Here is a 17,689-nt window from a genome sequence, read left to right as displayed (position 1 = left end):
AACAAGCTCACTGTGAGATGTGCAGTGTTTTAATACAATTTAATACAGATATTTTTAATTTTGTTAGCTGTGTGAATAAATTTAGGAGTGTAACATTTTAAGTGTTAAAGAGTTTTGCAAATTGAAACTCTTGTGAGCCAAAGTGATTGTAAAATAATGTAATTCCTAATAACTTCAGTAAGTGCATTTTCCAGTTTATCATAGACAGATATGTATAGTAACCTGTAGTGTAATGGACTGTGTGTAACGCTGCAGAGGGTGAAAACTGAGCAGAGTGACACTATCTGACCTCTAGTTAAAAGGATGCTATTTCATAATCTGCCCTATAGGTGACAGGATTAATTATGAAACTAGTCCTTGGGCACATGGCTAGTTAGTGCATCGATTTACTATTTTTTTAACTTTTCACCAGTAAAAACTTGCACATTTACTATTTACTAAACTTGCACATTTACTATCTGAAATATTAAGTATATATGTGTAGAGCTGTAGTGAGTGATTTGAGTTTGACAATAGAGAAAGCAGTTTTTCTTTAACAGTTTTTGCTTAGATAAAGACAATGAGGATTTGAACATAAGTAAAAAACAAATGACAAAAATGCAATTGTGTTAAGTCTTTGGCTTGTTGTGATATTTACTTCACAAGTGTCTAATTTTACTTCTTATCCTGCCTGCTCCTTGTGCACCTCCTTCACTTTCTGGCCCCACAACACCAAACTCCCACATTATATTTAATCTATTTTTTATTTGTCAGGTACCATCACCTGCAGCATTCAGCCCAAAAGCATTAAGTCTGTCACATTCAGCTCATGGTAACTTTAAGTGCAACCTTGGTTTTAAGGCCCCATTGCCACACCAGGGCAGTTTTTTGGTCTCCCCCTACTCCACCCCTCACCCTCTACCTCTGGTCAGGGTCGATCAATACTTCCCCTGTAGCTTATCACTAATGTGGAACTGGCTGTTTGTCCAATGCCTGCTCTGTCTACATAAAGACTTGGACAGGGGGGACAGCAGCAAACCCAAACGCACCACGGATCACCTCATGAACCTGCAGCTCCGGGACGCACTACTGGACTTTTACTGTTTGGAAAGACTCAGAGACAAAGACACGTCAGTGCGAGAAGGAATGAGCAGAGGAAAGAGAGTATCTGGTGGAAGGGAAAGCATTAGACTGACCACTGGGTGTGAATGAATGAAAAAGGGAAGAGGATCCACTTTAGAAACTTGAGGTGAGTTGATTATCATCATGCAACAGGTTTGAAGTCTTTAATATTGTTTTTATTAGTAAAACGAATAAGTTACGGACTAAATTTAACAAATATAACAATTAGTATTTTTTTTTTGTGCCATGATAAGTTCAGAAATGTTATGTAAAATATTTATATTCAATCCACTGTGACACAGAGTCTGAACCAGCTGCATTTTCCAACCACACATTATGGAAAAAATAAGGCAAAATGTCAGAAATGTAGAATGAATTGGTGGTTATCTCACTTTCCCACTTTCTACCATGCTCCTAATCACACACACAAATGCACACAGCTGCACTCATCCCCACAATCAGTAGAAAAAAACATGACTGGACTTTGGTCATTTTGGGCAAACTGTTCAAACAGTATTCAGCATTCAGCATTATTTTTCACAGTTTTTTTCTATGGTTTTCTGTACAGTTTCAGTACTGTTTTATCTTTATCTAGTAATGGGCTCAAGATCGAAGAGCTTCATGTATCATCATAAATCATAAATTAGTGTGATTTCAGTTTTTGTTTTTTACTGCTCTACTGCAAAACACCCCATCACACTCATCTTGCTTTCTTCTATACTGTATTTTCTCTCTTTCTCCTTCTCTATTGCTGTTTCCATGTCACTAAACTACTTTTCTCCTTACTTTACCAGGTTGTGGATCCACCACGTCATGTTAACAGCCATCCTTCACCAGTAGAACCCCTGTCCTCCAGAGCTGTGGAGTGTGACAATGGTGTTTGTGTCCTGTGTATCAAACGCCATTATCACACTAAATAGCTACAGTGTGAAAAGGACCTCAGTGTTTTCCTCCGTTTCCTGGTTTGCCTGGTTTCCTCTTTTGTCATTTGTTTGTTTTGTGGCTTCTGTGTAATCTTTATTTCAGCATTTCTTTTTTTTTGTTGCAGATTTATAATGGTTTCCTCTTACATACTATAAAGTCTGAAAATGTGTCCCCATATGTGAGTCGTATCCATAGCCTGGGACATTTTACACCACACGGGAGGGGCAGGGATAAAAATAGACATATGCAGGGTGTTGATTCATCATACATGATGTTGAGCCTCTGAGTGTGACCCACTTACTTTTACATTTGAGGCGCTAATTTGCTGCTGGACACCTTCTCCTGTAAGCACAGATAAGAATAGACGTCTCATTTGTTTTCATGCTGCGGCCACTTCTTGTGTTGTCATTCAAACTTTTTCCAAAATGTAAACAGACCATTTAACTGAAATGATTTTTTAATGCTGTATTGTATGACTGCCTTCGTCTATGCAAATGACATCAATAAACAGTGCTTGTTTTTTGTCTGTTGCTGTACTGTGAACTTTTGCACTCAAGCTGTTCTAGTCCTAAAATTCAAGTAATGGACACATGACATTCATATTTCCTAAATCCCCCCCAACCATATGTGGACAAAGATAAAACATATTTGCATGCACACACACACACAGACACAAACACTCTCTAAAGCACAATACAAGACACCATTCCTCAAACCCGTAGGCCAGAGGTGCCATTACAGGAAATGTTGATTTAATTCCATAACAGAGAAAGCATCATTAAGCAGCAACATCTCTTTAATAACAAAGATCTACTGTTAGCTCACACACTGGCCTCAACCCGAGAGCCATGTCAGCAATTTGGGTCACTGAGAGTAGGACATACTGTATCATATAGAGACAGTTTGAGTGCGCAGTAAAATAACTGGCATACTATTGAGATCATATAGACTGTATGTAGATGTGGCTCTAGATGTCAGGGTAGCAGGGTGTGATTATTGGGTTTAGTTTTACACGTCCTGCACTTCTATACACTGAATATTGACTGCAGTTTGGAGCTATATTGTACCAGTGTAGTGTGGATGCTTAAAATGCTGCCAGACATTTGAACTCAATTCGACGAGCAGAAATGAATAAAATGACAAATCAATAACTCTTATGTCACACGTCACATGAGCTGAATGTGTACAAAATGTCTTTGTGTTGTTTCCAGTATATAAACATGAGCTCATCCTGAACAGTAAATTAACAAATTTGTATTATTTAACAGAATATACGTTCATCAAATATGTTTGCAGCCTTGTAACCAAACAAATAAAAATGTAACCATTCATTCAACTGAACTCAAAACAATGTGTCCTCTACTATGTATATTTTGTCACTCAACCTACCTCATAGACATTTCCTCTAATCAATTAATTAACAAGGTCATTAATTTAATGAACTTAATAGCTTGAAAACATCACTGAAGTAGAAAAAACAAGGAAAACACTGTAGAGAAAATTCATTGCACCTCATTCATCGACAAAGCAATCTAAGACATCACAGTTCAACACTGTAGACAAACTACATCATACATCATTTTCAAGTGTTCGTTAAAATTGTCACAGTTATTCCAAAACTTGCGAAAGAAAAGTTCCTAGTTTATAAATACAGCACATAAAATCTCTTACAGAAAACCATCTATGGTGAAATCTTCATTAAATAAAAAGTATCTCTCAATTGTTTCTCAACATGAGATGAAACACACTCTCTTATGAAACAACAGCTGCTGGTTGTGTAACGTTCGCTTCCCTCAGAGTCAGTGTGTCTCCTGCATCTGGCTTCAATGTGTCCAATACTGTGGACGCCTTTTTGATTCTGCTAATCGAGGTCCAAATGTGAGTGAAGCACATCATCAAACCAGCTTAATCTCACCATTTCAATTCTTACGACACCCTTAGTCCAAGATTCTCCTCCTATTATGACTTTCCCTTCACTGATGGCCCAAATGTTTTCTTTTTGGGTGCAGCAGAAGGTTGTGGTTTGGGTTTAGGAGCAGATCCAGGTTTTTTGGTTTTGGGCTGCAGAGATTTGAGGCCCAGAATCTCACAGTATGTGTTGCACTGGTGTAAGGCTTTGAACTGGTCAATGAAGGAGGTGGCACAGTTTCCTTTGAAGCCCTTATATCTGAGAAGAAAATAAATATCGATACAATAATTAGTGTGAATCAGCAAATTGAATCCATCATTGGTCTTGTTCTCAAAAAAAAAAAAAAAAAAAATACTCACCCTTTCTTGCAGGTGGCTATTCCCACATCAGTGAGCCTCATGCCTACTCCTGAAAACCACAAAAATCAGATTGATATTTAGGATTCTCTTTGCACATAAAAGCAAATTGAACTAATGTACTTGCATTATATGAAATGTCTTCTGTTTCCCTGACCTTGCATGTCAGTGACCAGGAGGTTACCCTCAGTCTTGTGGTAGACCCAGTGCTGGAAAGCACAACATTTCCGCCCTGCCTCCGAGTCACGTCTCATCAGATTGATCTCTTTGCCGTCCTTGACCGAATACTTGACAAAGTCACCGATCAGCTCCTCCTCCAGCGTGGCGTACGGGATGTCATTGGATGGACGGTGAACCAGGTAGATGGGAATGATCCTATAGTGGAAGAATTCTACATTATTCTTAAATAACTATGAAGACAAATGTGCTGCTGAGAGTTAATGTATGTCCTGCAAACAGTTCATAGTTTATCAAACATGTCACTCACTCTGGGACCTCTCCGAAAGCTTCAAAAGACTGGGCCGCCTCGGTGTACGCCTTAATGTACTCTCTTGCTGTGTTCTGCACTTGACACTCCTACACAGCAAAAAGTCAATTACAATTAATGTATTTTCTGTATTAGAAGATCTCTATGAATGATGATCATAAATCTAAAGAAAAGCAGAGCAGCTTTTGTTGGCTGGTAATAGAATACATCTTGTGAACACATTGATATAAGATCACCAGCTGTGTTATTGTATAAGTGTGTTATTTTAACTCAGAAGTGGATGATTAACATATTAAAACATAACCAGAATAACCCAAGTTTCACATTTAGTATTTCATAAATGTTTTGGAGCCCAAAGGCTTAAACTTATAATACTATAATGAAACCATACAAATTCACGAAAAGCATTTTGTTTCCACTACAAACTGCATTTTCAGCCATCAACGCAACTCGATAGAATTATTATTTTAATTTCTTTATTAAAATTGAATGACTTTTTGAATTTTGTGCCAAAAAAAAACCAAAATAATAAATCCACAAAATTCTTACCAAATGTTTTAACAATGCATTAATGCCTTTAATGTACAAATTACAATTCCCTGTTGTGCACAAAGTAAAATTTTGTGACACCTTCTGCCCTCTGAGTAATACTTTTATGTAATACTATTCTGCAGAAATTGTCACAAAATGTCTTGATCTTGAATATGTTTGCCAGGTGCTATAAATTAATGTGGTAGGCTAATGGTATTATAATTGTGATACAATTACATTTGAATTCATTCCATTTTCATCATTTCGTGGAAGAAAAAGTATACCATGTAAAGTGACACTTTATATCACTGATCATCAGAGTCCCATGACGTTCTTACCTCTACAGCCAAGTTAAAGTTCTTCTGAATGAGCTCATCGCTGCTCTTGGTCCCGTAGCTGATAGCGTTGTGTACTTTGAGCACACAGGAGTGTCCTGGTAGTAAGACTGGCACCTGGCCTGTCTGCAGCTTGGTCCGGAAGGCCCGCCGATGCATCCCCTCCCCAAAGTGGGCTTTTTCAGTGATGATGCTGACAGGATGGTTCTCTCCAAAGTATTGGTCAGATAGGAAATCATCTCTGAACATCAGCTTGGAAAAATGGATATCCTCTTCTTCATTCTCCACCTCTAAAGGTGCAGCTGGGAAAGACAAAGACAGGAAGAATGTGTCAGCTGTTTAGCAGTGTCAAGCTTTTAAAACTCAACAGTGTAACATGATAAACCATCAACTTGTTCTGAGATTATAACTCACATGAAATGGACTTTGGAGATGGAGGGATGACAATCTCACTGAGCACTGTAAAATAGAGAGAGAGTCAAAAAGAAGAAATGCATTTTTTTTGATTAACCAACTTAAAATGAAGTTTGACACACATTTTTAACTGTAGGTCTACATTTTTCTTGACCATGTCCTACACTTATCATTATAGTAGGCAGTTATGTTTTTTATACCTTCATATGTGAGCAGATAGTCCAGGGTGACTGATCCATGTAAGCTGCTGAGCCGACACTGGTACTTGCCCAAGTCTTTATGAGAAGCGTTGGAAATGGTCAGTGACACTCTGCTCTCGTCCCCTGCACTTCAGAGAGAGGTAAAATGTCACAAAAAGCCATATACTATACTATGACCTCTGGCATTAGATCTGAACATAAGCTGAAATTTTGATTTATCGTGACATGTATTAATTACACATTATGGCCACCCAGGATCCTTTCTATGCCAAAATATTTATTGTGTCGGCTAATATTTTACTATTTTGGTTGCTTCTCTTCTTGAGGAGCGCTCATGTTGACTGTAGCGTTGTGCAAGGTAGCTATAGATAGATATACGGAGAAGATAAAGGTTACACACTGGCAGCCACCGACTGCTGTGCAAAAAACAGGAAGACTGTAAAGGAAGGATATAAATAAAACCATGTCTATTCCTGCATTACTGCATAACAAAACTTTTTCTAATATCTAACACTAAATCTTACTGCATGCTAACATGCTTTAGATAGGCTAAGTGACTTCCAACTAGGGGTACTTGTACCAGGGAGTACTTCTGTAGTTGCCAGAGGGTTCCTGGGAAGATTGAAGTGTAGCTCAATTCATTTGAAAAAATAGAAGTTATGATAATTTGATTTAAAAAAATCCACACATTGAGGTAGCTGTAGCACCTGTACACCACATGTAGCAATGGAGAGTGCTGAAAACTAATTAGCAAGGAGGCAGGTAAGTTGAAATTGTTAGCATTAGCAAAAAGGTAGCTTAATAAATGGCTAAATGGCTAAATAAATGGCTGAAACAGTTAGCTAAAAGTAATGATGGTCACAGTAGTTAGCTGAAAGTAATGAATAAACAGCTGAAATTGTTTTGTTAAAAATAATGGATAAACAGTTGAAATAGCTAAAATTTATGGATAAACAGTTGCAGTAGTTTGCTTAAAATAACAGTTGCTAAAGGTCATGTATAAACAGTTGAAATAGATTAATAGAAGCAATGGGGAAATAGTTGAAATGCATACAATATTAGCTAAACAGTTAACTATTAGATGAATTCCTCAGCTAAAGTAATGGATAACTTCAGTTGTTGAAACCAACTGTCCAACTTCTGCAACTCCAACAAGTGATAATAACATGACAGAAAAGGTTGGGAACCACTTGTAGATCATAACATCTCTTAGACTGAATTATGTGAAAGTATTGTGTAAAACTAAATGTCACATTTGAGAAAATACTTTGTAAAAATCATGTTGACTAAATACCTTCTCTTGATCTCAGACAGGACTGTGCCGTCTCTGCTCCAGGTGACTGTGTAGTTGGTGAAGACAGCTGCAAACTGACACCACAGACACAGGCTTTGGGGTTCTCCGCTCACTGATGCTGCCTGTATAGGCTGCACCACCTTGGGGTCTGTAAACATTGTTATATGTGTTTATCATGAAGCGTAGAATGTGTGTTTACATGCCATTATGCGGTTGCTTCTTGTAAAGTAGCAAATTATACAAGGAGAGCTGCCTAAAAATTGCTTTTGTTTTGAGAATGTGTCAATGGAGGGGTGCTTAAGCAGAAAACATGTAAAATATTCCTTACCTAGTTTAGGTGTGATTGTTTTCTGTTTGACCACTTCACTGTACGCCTTCCTTCGAGTTGCTCCGACATCTACCTTGGGCACTTCTCCCTTCGTCTGGTTAGAAAAATCTGGCTTTGGTAGTTTAGACTCAAAATTACTGACAATCTTCCCAAACTTTTTCTCTGACAGGCGTCGCCTTTTAATGATATCATCGTTTGGAGGACTGGTGAAGTTTTTGGGTTGGTGGTCCTTATGTTCTGTATGATGAGGTGGTTGTTCTGCCTGTGAAGGTTTAAGCTGTGGCTGCTTTTTCTCAGCGCCATCTGAGTGATCATTATCCTTTTGAGGTTTCCCAGCTTTAGCACCCAGCTTGGCCACGAACAAATCAGTCCTTCCTTTTGCAGTCTTTGGTTTTGTTCCATTCTCTACTTCAACCAGCGGCTCCCCTACACTCTTTACTCCTGTTGCGCTCTGACCGTGTTTCTTTTTCTTTTTGCCATGTGGCTTGTTTGTAGCCTTCTCAGCTGCCACACTAGTCTCAATCACCAATTTATCCTCCTTGTCTTTAGGCCTGGCTGCGCTATCCTGACTGGTATGATTTTCTCCAGGAAGAGGAGGAGTTTCTTTCTGTTTGCAGGTCTGCTGGGCCGGGACATGGTGGAGTAAATTCTCCTGCTTCATGGAAGCCTGAGCACCATGATAATGACCAGCTGACTTATCCTTTTTGGAGCGCGTTTTGCCCTCTGAGGTGATCTTGTGAGTTTTGTGAGGCATCTTTTCAGCTGGTTTGTGATTCAGCTCAGCCCTCTGAGATTGTACGGCTGTGGAGATGGGTTCTGCAGCACTGGAGACAAATGGGTCATTTAAGTCTAAAGTGATGAATGCAACACGGTTCTGCTCTGAGATCATGAAACGATTTGTAGGGACAACAGCCAAGTTTGATAGTTCTTTCCTGAGGTCATTAATCTCCTCAATAATAGTTTTTCTCTCAATGAGGAAACACTCTGCAGTGTCACCACTGTACAAGTCCAGTTGTCCCTCTGGTGAAGATTTCTCCACAGAGTCTGTTGTATTATCCTTTTTATGAATTAATTCCTCGTTGTCTTCCAGAGATGGCGTGTCAGTAATTCCATCAGAGGTTGGCCAGAGACTATGGGGTTGTACGCGATCACAACTGAAGCCACTGTTGTCATTGAGAGACCTTTTGACACAAGTTTGATCTCTTTCCAGACTTGCCTGACAGACGAGGGGGGGACTGATACCGAGAGGAGCTAAGGGCATAATAAACTCAGGACTCCCCCACGGTGGCTCCACCTGACGTGCTCCGTCAAGGTCTGCTAAAGTGTCAGACGACACGTGTGTGCGAACATTAATATGCAGGCCAGGTTGTGTGTCCACACCTGGCACGTTTGAATTTGTCCAAGCGTGTGTGTCGAGGAAATGAGGATCTTTCGAATCTTTGGCTCCTTCCCCATCAACCTTGGCTGGCCCACAGCTCCTTCTAGCTTCCTTCTCAGCCACCAAGCCTGGCTGGGAGATACGGTGTTCCTCTTTCACTTCACACACTCCATCTCTAAAGGGCTGATAATGGAAATAGACAAATAACAATAAAATGTTAGATAATTTTAAGAAATTGCACATTTCTGAGACTGAAATATTTATTCAAGAATTTAAATCTTGAGTATATGACTGTCAGTCTCCATGTAGACGGTAATATGTACTCAGAGTACAAGGATTAATATTACTAAATGGGTAATTATGTTAAAGGTAGATTCTGCAGACATACCATTTCAGATCTTTCAAAACATACCTTTCTATAGAGCCACAAAGCAGACGATTATGAAACACCATGCTTCTATATCCAAGCCCACAGTCCATACGTCCTGCATGCTGAAACCTACTGAAACCTAGAGTGTCACTGTTATAGACTGGAGCTCCAGCATTTCCTTGAGTACCCAAGCCAATCAGAAGCAGACTCCTAGGCCCGTGGACCTGTTGGCGTCCTGATCTTGGGTTTTAAAGGAGATGCGGTAGGAATGGGTGTGTTAAAGGGTGCATATGAATAGAGAGAGAGGGAGCAAGGGAGGGTCGTGTTTCAGTTCTCAGCTGTGCTCTCCTCTCACCCCTCTACCCTGACACGCCACGGATGCATGCTATTATCATTGAACTCTTAGCTATTATTAGATGCCATTTATGTCCATCTGAAGTTTTCTGTTCAGGGACTCTTGTTTCTTCCAGCACACACAGCTGTCAGTCTTTGAGATTGGAGCCAAAGGACTTATCCAATAATACAGAATCAAACCTGGGTGACAGTCCTTGGGTGTAAAATGAATGGCTCCAATCCAAAGCAAGGTGACAATAGTTGTGAGTCCTCATATGTGGTGACTGACTTTCATGGATTTCACTCTCAGGAGTGCTCAACGTACCTCCTGACTGGCTATCAATACTGTAGGTATGACAACACTGACAAGGACAGGAGTGGGAATTTCTGGCTGTGTTTCCAAAGCGCATGACTGATATATCTGTTGGCCATCACAATTGATGTGAAGGTGATTCCTGTTCTCTCTATCGTGAAGGGTGAATCTTTCCACTGCTCATTCTCTGCCACACATTTGAGTGAAAATGGTGCCTGTAATATGTGATTGTGTGTGTGTATGAGAGACCAGGAAAAAACATATTGTCAACAAATTCTGTTGTAAAACTAAGTACACCAAGCATAGTGTGCACTTCCACCTGTCATACATGTTTCTAAATTGCACAGGACAATAAGCCTAAATCATGCCATACCAGAGATAATTATCAATATAATAAATCATCTTACCTGTTCAGTCGTTAGCTCTCCAAGTGCATTTTGTCTCTCCAAATCTGAATCCTCTGTTATATTCAGTATGATTGGAACTTCTTCATTGCTGATGAAAATGTCTGTCTCGAAAGACTCGGCATATCCACCAAAGTGAGAGAGATCCAAGTCAGAAGAGGAAGTAGATTGAGGGATGAGTGCAACTGTAGACACATCTACACTGTATCCTCCAGGTGAGGCCACCGTAGCAGCTGATGAGTGTTTAAGTCCATGGTATGGAGAGATCTTAGCCTGGCTGCTGTTGATTTCCCCTGGCTCCTTTTTTTCTTGTATGGAAGCTGTTGAATCACACAAGGATTCAACACTGTGGGAATTCCCTCTGTCTTTGAGCTCCGGTCCTGCAGTGTCAAGGCGGAGAGAGAGACAGCTTTGTCCACAGAGGACGGAGCTCTCTGGGATGTTTTGTGCCTCTAGAGGCTTATCCTGGACACCCATGTGTGGCGGCGTCTGCGACTGTACCTGCACTGATGACTCCTGACTCTGCTTTTCTATAGATGTCTCTGTATCTGTGTGAGTATTTACCTCTGCTAGTGCCTGCGTCAATGCATCAATCTCTGCTCCTATCTCTGTGAAGGCAGCTGTGATGTCCTCTGGTGGAGCTGTGATGATCCCAGCCCAGTCTGAGAGTGCACTTGCCCAGCTGTCCACCGACGACCACCTCTCAACCGGTGGGCCCCAACCTTTGGTGTCATCCCTGGACCAGCCAATCCTGTCGCTACCATCAGGGTTGTAACCTGATACTTGTGTTTCCCCTGGGGGAAAAGATAAGTTACTGGTGGCCGAGAGCCTTCCTTCCATCACAGAATGACCTGTAATTTCCAAAGAATCTCTATCTTCCGTATCCTCACCTGCCAGATACTGGGAAGCGTCCAGCCACAGATCGAATGGGCTGTCACTTCTCCTTGCTTGGGGGGTTAAACCACTGACCTCTGCTTTCCCTCGTCTCGCATCATTTACTGACGTCAAGCCTGCCTCACAGGCATCCACAGCAGGTGTTCTTAGCCCTGTATGTTCGCTCACGTCTGACTCATAGTTTACCGTAGCCCATTCCTTAGTAGAGCCTTGAATATATTGTGTCACTACCTCTGCTGAATCACACATCAGGACATGTGTATCACCATCACGATCTGCCTCTTTTCCCTCTGTTTGCGATAATGATGGGTATTCAGGACATTTAATCTCCTGGGGATCTACGGTGGTGCTCAGGATGAAGTCCTTTGTGTCATTTTCAAAGATATAAAGCTCTGACATAGATGCTATAGCTGTATCACTCTCTAAACTATCTGACTGATGTGATAACGACCTTAATATATGGGTGGCTCGACTGTATTCAGAGCTGGAGCAAGAGAAGGTCTCATTGACAGACTGCTCCGTCAAACACTCTAAAGAAGATGACGTGGCCCAAAAAGGTTGAGGTGTAGTATTTTCATCTATGAGAGGAAGGGAAAGGGCTGATTCATGTTCAGTGTAAATCTCAGGTGATGGCGAAATAAGGTCATGTGAGAGTTGAGGTAAATGAGGTACTGGTTCTGATGAGCCAAAATAGCCATGAACCCTGAAATCATCATCCTTTGGCGTGGGCTCTGAGCAAAGTGAGAAACACTTTGACATCTTATAGCTTGATGATAAAGGATTCAAACAGTCTGAGTTGGTGCTTTTCTCCTGAGAGAGGCATTTGGAAACGTTTGATAAAGGCTTAGTGGATTTGTCAGTGGGGTCTGAGAGATCTGACACAATCTCTATTCCTGTCTCGTATGCAGACTTTGTATGCAGAGGAAGAGTGTCTAAATCCCCAGTTTGACTCTCTGTTAGAGCCGGTGGTGACCGTGTTTGGTCATCTGTGCAGAGGAGTGACAGATCCATCGGGACTCTCTGATGTGCTGCTCGAGGAAATTGGCAGCAGAGAGACTCCGGCTGTCAAACAGCAACTTCAGGTCAAGATTTGAGATGAACGGCACAAAATTCTGTGGACAGTATCAGCTTGTTTATATGCTTGGCTTTTCTTCTGTTATTTCCTCCCCTGGGTTCAACCGTAGCCTTACCTTACCTGCAAAGTAAAGCATGACATTACCAATGAATGAAAAATAATAATTCACAACTGAAATGTCAAACTAGCAAAGTCAGACAATCAAATAACCTCTGATCTGAGCTGGTGATTTAGATTCAGGCTTCTGTGTGTTTACCTCCCAGATCTATATTTGAAGTAAGGCCCACTATCTCCCTCTAGCTGTCACTTTGTGTGGTATGTTTATCTTGGCTGCGGGAGATGCCCCTTTCAAATGGCATGTTGCATCTATTTTAGAAGCTTTTAAAGGACACTTGACATACCTTATCAACAGGATGTTGTTTTTACCTTGTCGCAGATAAAAACATCTGCTGTGTGGTGGTTGTGGCGTTATCAGCAGCACACCACACTCTCCATGCATTAGATAGCGTGTGATTCATGCAAAAGTGTTTTTTTTCCTTTTTGTTCCTGCCCAGTCAATATTAACAGTTTACCAGATAAAAAAATATAAGAATATTAAGTTCACATGCCTGTAGTTGTAAGTAGTTACATTTTCGAGAGAAATGTTAAATATCTCTGGTATTATTCACAAGTTCAAGGGACTATATGATATAAGAAACATGAAACATCTTAAGAACAAACAATGTTTTCTTACAGTACAGTTTCAGTTTAGTTGCTGCAAAACTATCAAAGGCTCTTCTTTCAGCTTTTTTTGGCCTGTAATTGACAATCAAATATCCAGTAATAAAGATTATGTAAAGAAACTTTACAATTCATCATACATAAGTCTTCTGAGTTACCTAAGGGATTTCTACACAGATACATTCATGCACACTTGAAAGCAATTAGTCTCCAAATTAGTGGCAACCTGACTCTTGGTATTTATGAGACTTCAGGAAAGGAATGTGCTCTGTGGAGGTTTCTGTGATAAAAGTGTTGCTAAAAATGTTTGACCTTAACATTTATGATACTCCAAACTTCATAGTTTAGTAAAAGCAATCACATTTTTACTTAGTTCACAAGAATCAAACTGGAGCAGTTACTATCTTAAATGTTGGTAACCACAATACAGATACACCTGATGAGTAATACCAGAGATGTTTCTTAATATTTCAGCTGGGTGTATGTTATTTTTCTTTTAGATTACAGCTACAATTATTTAGGGACATTAAATGTCTTAAAAGCGTACAGGTAATGTGCTTTTAAGATAACACATTGCCCGTGTTGTCTGCTGCAGGCAACTTGACATTTGTGCAGAGGATTGATATGAAGTGTTGAAGGGAAGCTTCAAAACATCCACTCTGATGTCCAGAACAAGTCTGTAGGACGGGAGCCGGTGGCAAAGACACTGGAAAAATACCAGTGCATCTTCACCCATGACCTGCATTTGTCACATTCCTGCTGCAGTGAAGGACACCTAGCCAAGCCCATGGGCCTGACATGTTTACTATGAAACACACATCCCAACTTCTAATTTTGAGGCCGCAAAACCCATTAAAAGTGAATCACTGTGCACTGATGTTTTATAGACATGGTAATGTTCCAAGTGTACTCCAGTAAAGTTACTTAATGATATATTGTACTAATATAATAATAATAATAATAATAATAATAATAATAATAATAATAATAATAATGATAATAATAATAATAATAATAATAATAATAATAATAATAATGATATATTGCACTAAACCACCTTACCACTGTGCCAAACAGCCACTTAAAACAACAAGGTTTTTAATTTCTCTTTTCCTTTAATGAATCTGTTTCCTATGTGAAGATCACAGAAGCACACTGACACACATACAGATTTTCCTTGTGTTTGAGTTGTAACCTACTTTAAAATGCAATTTAAATAAAAGTTTTAAATTAAACCAAAATCAATTCTGTTGGTACAATTGATTGGTGCAATAGAAAGGGCTTCATCTGTACTGACATAAAAAATAAATAAATCTGTCAGCACTTGTGTGACTGAGAGCAAGAAAGTGTAATTTGATTTCAGCTGGACCGTGTCTGCCAAAATACATTCATCCTCGGTCACACAGCTCCCCTCCAAGAACCTACTGCACCTTTAAATCTTTTGCATGTGAATGACTTGCTAGAAAGATATGAAATAAAAATAATAATAAATAAAAAATGAATAAATAAATTGATAATAACGCAAGCTGTTTCAAGATTAAAAGTCATTTTCAATCATTACTGCAAATACAAATGATACTTATTCATATTTATCAAAATTGATGCACTTGTAAATCACTTTAAGGGATAAACTTAGCTTCCTGACAAAGTGTATCATGTGTAACATGCTGCACTAGAGAGTGTGTGTTAGCAGTGTTGTAACAGAGGAAGCAAGTGTAATTGACAACATGTATCATTCCCAAAGAAAACCTCAAACAAATGTCTAACAAGCTGCCTCACAGTTGAATCATACATAATAAAAGTATTATCAACGCTTGAGGCAATAAAACAGTTGTCTTGCCTGTGAAGGGGATTTCCAGCCATGCATGTAGTACGTACCCTTTTCATAGCCGTGTAGTTGAGGTTATAGACCTATGATGTAGGTCTTCAGTATGAGCTCAGGCAGAGCCGGCAGTCTCGGGGTGTGAGTCTATTTTTAACTGTTGTCCCCCGCAAGTACAAAGTCGGTTACCTGATATTGCGGGCATGTGCCGATCTTGAGCATTTAACACGATATCTATATTTACGAGTTGTTTCAATGATGGCCTGCTTTACAAATTGAATCTTACCTTCACCGAAGTGTGGGGTCAATATTTTGATTTGTAATTTGATTGATGGATGTGGCTTTTTTTGACTGTTTCCAGTGAGAGAAATAATCAGAAATTAGTTAAATGTTTATTTCACTCCTGCCTTGCCAGCTTTTTAATTATTTCATTACAAAATTACAGAGAGGAATAACTAGAAAATAGAGACAAACAACTAATGCTACATTGAACACAAGGCAGTGTTTTTTTAAAGGGTTTATTTTTTCTTGTACAATTAAAATTTGTTTACTGTGCTCCTGTGAAACTGAGGGTCACATTTCTGGCAACATAAACGCTCCTCTTACTAATCTGGCAAAGCAGCAATGCACTGTTGTCAGGGGTCTTAACAACCTAATGAGGCCAGATCTTTCATTTTATGGAAAAATTAGTAGCAGTCAATAAGCTCACCCTGGTGTGACAGTGATTAAATGTGACTTTGCCTCTCATTTAGCCAAATTACTCATGTCATAAGCGGTGAACACTAATCCCTAATGGCATAAACAGCAGGTCAGTTTCCAATAATTTAAATGGTCCAATGATTTTAATTTAGCTGGAAAGTGATAAAGATAGTCATGATGGCCTGTATTTCTATTGTTTGTACTAAAAGGCAAGAGACAATGATGCTTTTACATGCCAAGCTATCAGTGTCATTAGATGCTTTCAGCTTTGTCACATCTCTTTTAGGGAAACCGCTCTCTAAATGTTGTTCCTTAAACACAGTGAAGGACAGTTTTATAACCAAGAGTAATTTATGCCTGTTACATCATTGTTGCTGTGACAGGTGAGGGGAGCGGAGACTTACTGCTTTAAAATCAGCACGTTGTAAATAGTGGTGTAACAACAGAGAGCCTTAAATAAAACAGCGATCCAAGTTGGATATAAAAGACAACAACAACAATAATAAAACAGGAAATAGTTTTATGACTGTTTTAATTTCAGAGCACTGATACCCCTCCAACTACTGCGGCAAAGCAATGTGTGAAGTCACTATTGTTGTGTGTGTGTGCGCAAGAAACCAGTGATGAGTTTTATGAATGAATACCCCCCCCCCCCCCCCCCCCCCAACACACACACACACACACACACACACACACACACACACACACACACACACACACACAAACACACACACACATACTACAAAGGGTCTCATTTATCATTACAAGTACAATAAACAGAAGAGGGTGAGGACACAAACCATTAAAATTATGTAATGTCTTTTTATTCTTTTGGTGCCATTATGTAACACTTATGTTCCCACACCTGTTCTTGTGGTACCTTGTAAATCTACTAAGCAACAGAGGGAATATTATTGGACTGTTAGTGCATGTGTGCGGGAGTTGTTGCATGCTCATTTCCTACCTAACATATTTAACTCTAATATATGTCAATGTGGCTGACCATTACATTCACTGAGTCACCAAGACAAGACTTTAATAAGGTAGGACTTGTTATTATGTAGCTGTTAAAGGACATATGTGTGTGTACAGTACTTGTGCATGTGAGTGGCTGTGCGACTTCTCAGAAACAAGACATTTACGATTTCTGGAGGGAACAGCTGATGGGTTGTAGATGTCAACCAGACTGTTGGACAGCAAGTAATCAGCACAGAGATTCATTGCAAGCCAAAAAATAATCAGAAAATTTAAAAACAACCACTTTATGTGTTCTGTGGCGGGCGTACAGTAGTATATTTTATATATTTTACATACAGGTATAAATATGGATTTACAAAATATAAAACGTATCTGGCAGCATGAGCGGCTGAAACAGTTGTAAAACATTTGAAAATGCTCTATCAGTCACAGACATGTTACACCATCTTGAGCATGTTGTTGTGGAGTTTGAGATTGGACGTAGCCCTGTGGAATCATGTAGTCATGGAGAGAGAAGTGTCGTCTTACCAAAGCAAGATATATTTTTACACCATGTTGTTGCACAGTCTGCCTCATCCTGGCGTCTGTACTCCTTCCCTAAAACTCCCTGAACCGGGGCAGGTGGAAAACAGTGCTGCACATGTAAGAAGTGTGCGTCACAGCTACGTTTTGTTTACGTGGGAGCGTGAGCGAGTTGGTCAAAGGAAGATTTTCCAGGACCAATTAAGGCAAGAGTGCCATAGCAGCTTAACTTATGAAACACATCTCCATTAAGTGTTGTGAAAGAAATAGCATTGGCATTACTCTAACACCACTGAGCACAT

The 17,689-nt window shown here is 39.7% G+C and overlaps 1 protein-coding gene and 2 long non-coding RNA genes across 3 annotated transcripts; 2 read left to right on the top strand and 1 right to left on the bottom strand.

Annotated features, from left to right (window-relative positions):
- The first annotated feature begins 999 nt into the window (after positions 1–999).
- On the top strand, positions 1,000–3,486 carry LOC122968530. Its single transcript, XR_006398839.1, has 2 exons — positions 1,000–1,228; positions 1,896–3,486. It is a non-coding gene; the product is annotated as an uncharacterized LOC122968530 (long non-coding RNA).
- Positions 3,487–3,890: 404 nt separating this feature from the next.
- On the bottom strand, positions 3,891–16,490 carry alpk2 (alpha-kinase 2). The gene is made up of 11 exons (XM_044333845.1): positions 15,245–16,490; positions 10,681–12,766; positions 7,880–9,440; positions 7,552–7,699; positions 6,258–6,385; positions 6,058–6,102; positions 5,647–5,945; positions 4,778–4,866; positions 4,448–4,665; positions 4,294–4,342; positions 3,891–4,192 (listed from the first exon to the last, which is right to left on the bottom strand). The coding sequence occupies exons 2-11, from the start codon at positions 12,580–12,582 to the stop codon at positions 3,985–3,987; spliced, it is 4,647 nt and encodes a 1,548-aa protein (XP_044189780.1). The 5' UTR covers positions 12,583–12,766; positions 15,245–16,490; the 3' UTR covers positions 3,891–3,984.
- LOC122968529 lies at positions 6,409–11,381 on the top strand. Its single transcript, XR_006398838.1, has 3 exons — positions 6,409–7,019; positions 7,568–7,697; positions 11,294–11,381. It is a non-coding gene; the product is annotated as an uncharacterized LOC122968529 (long non-coding RNA).
- Positions 16,491–17,689: the final 1,199 nt, after the last annotated feature.

The sequence above is a fragment of the Thunnus albacares genome, chromosome 18, assembly GCF_914725855.1.
Source record: "Thunnus albacares chromosome 18, fThuAlb1.1, whole genome shotgun sequence".
Lineage (NCBI taxonomy): Eukaryota > Metazoa > Chordata > Actinopteri > Scombriformes > Scombridae > Thunnus > Thunnus albacares.
The sequence above is the reverse complement of the archived record's forward strand: the minus strand, read 5'-3'. Positions and strand labels throughout refer to the sequence as shown.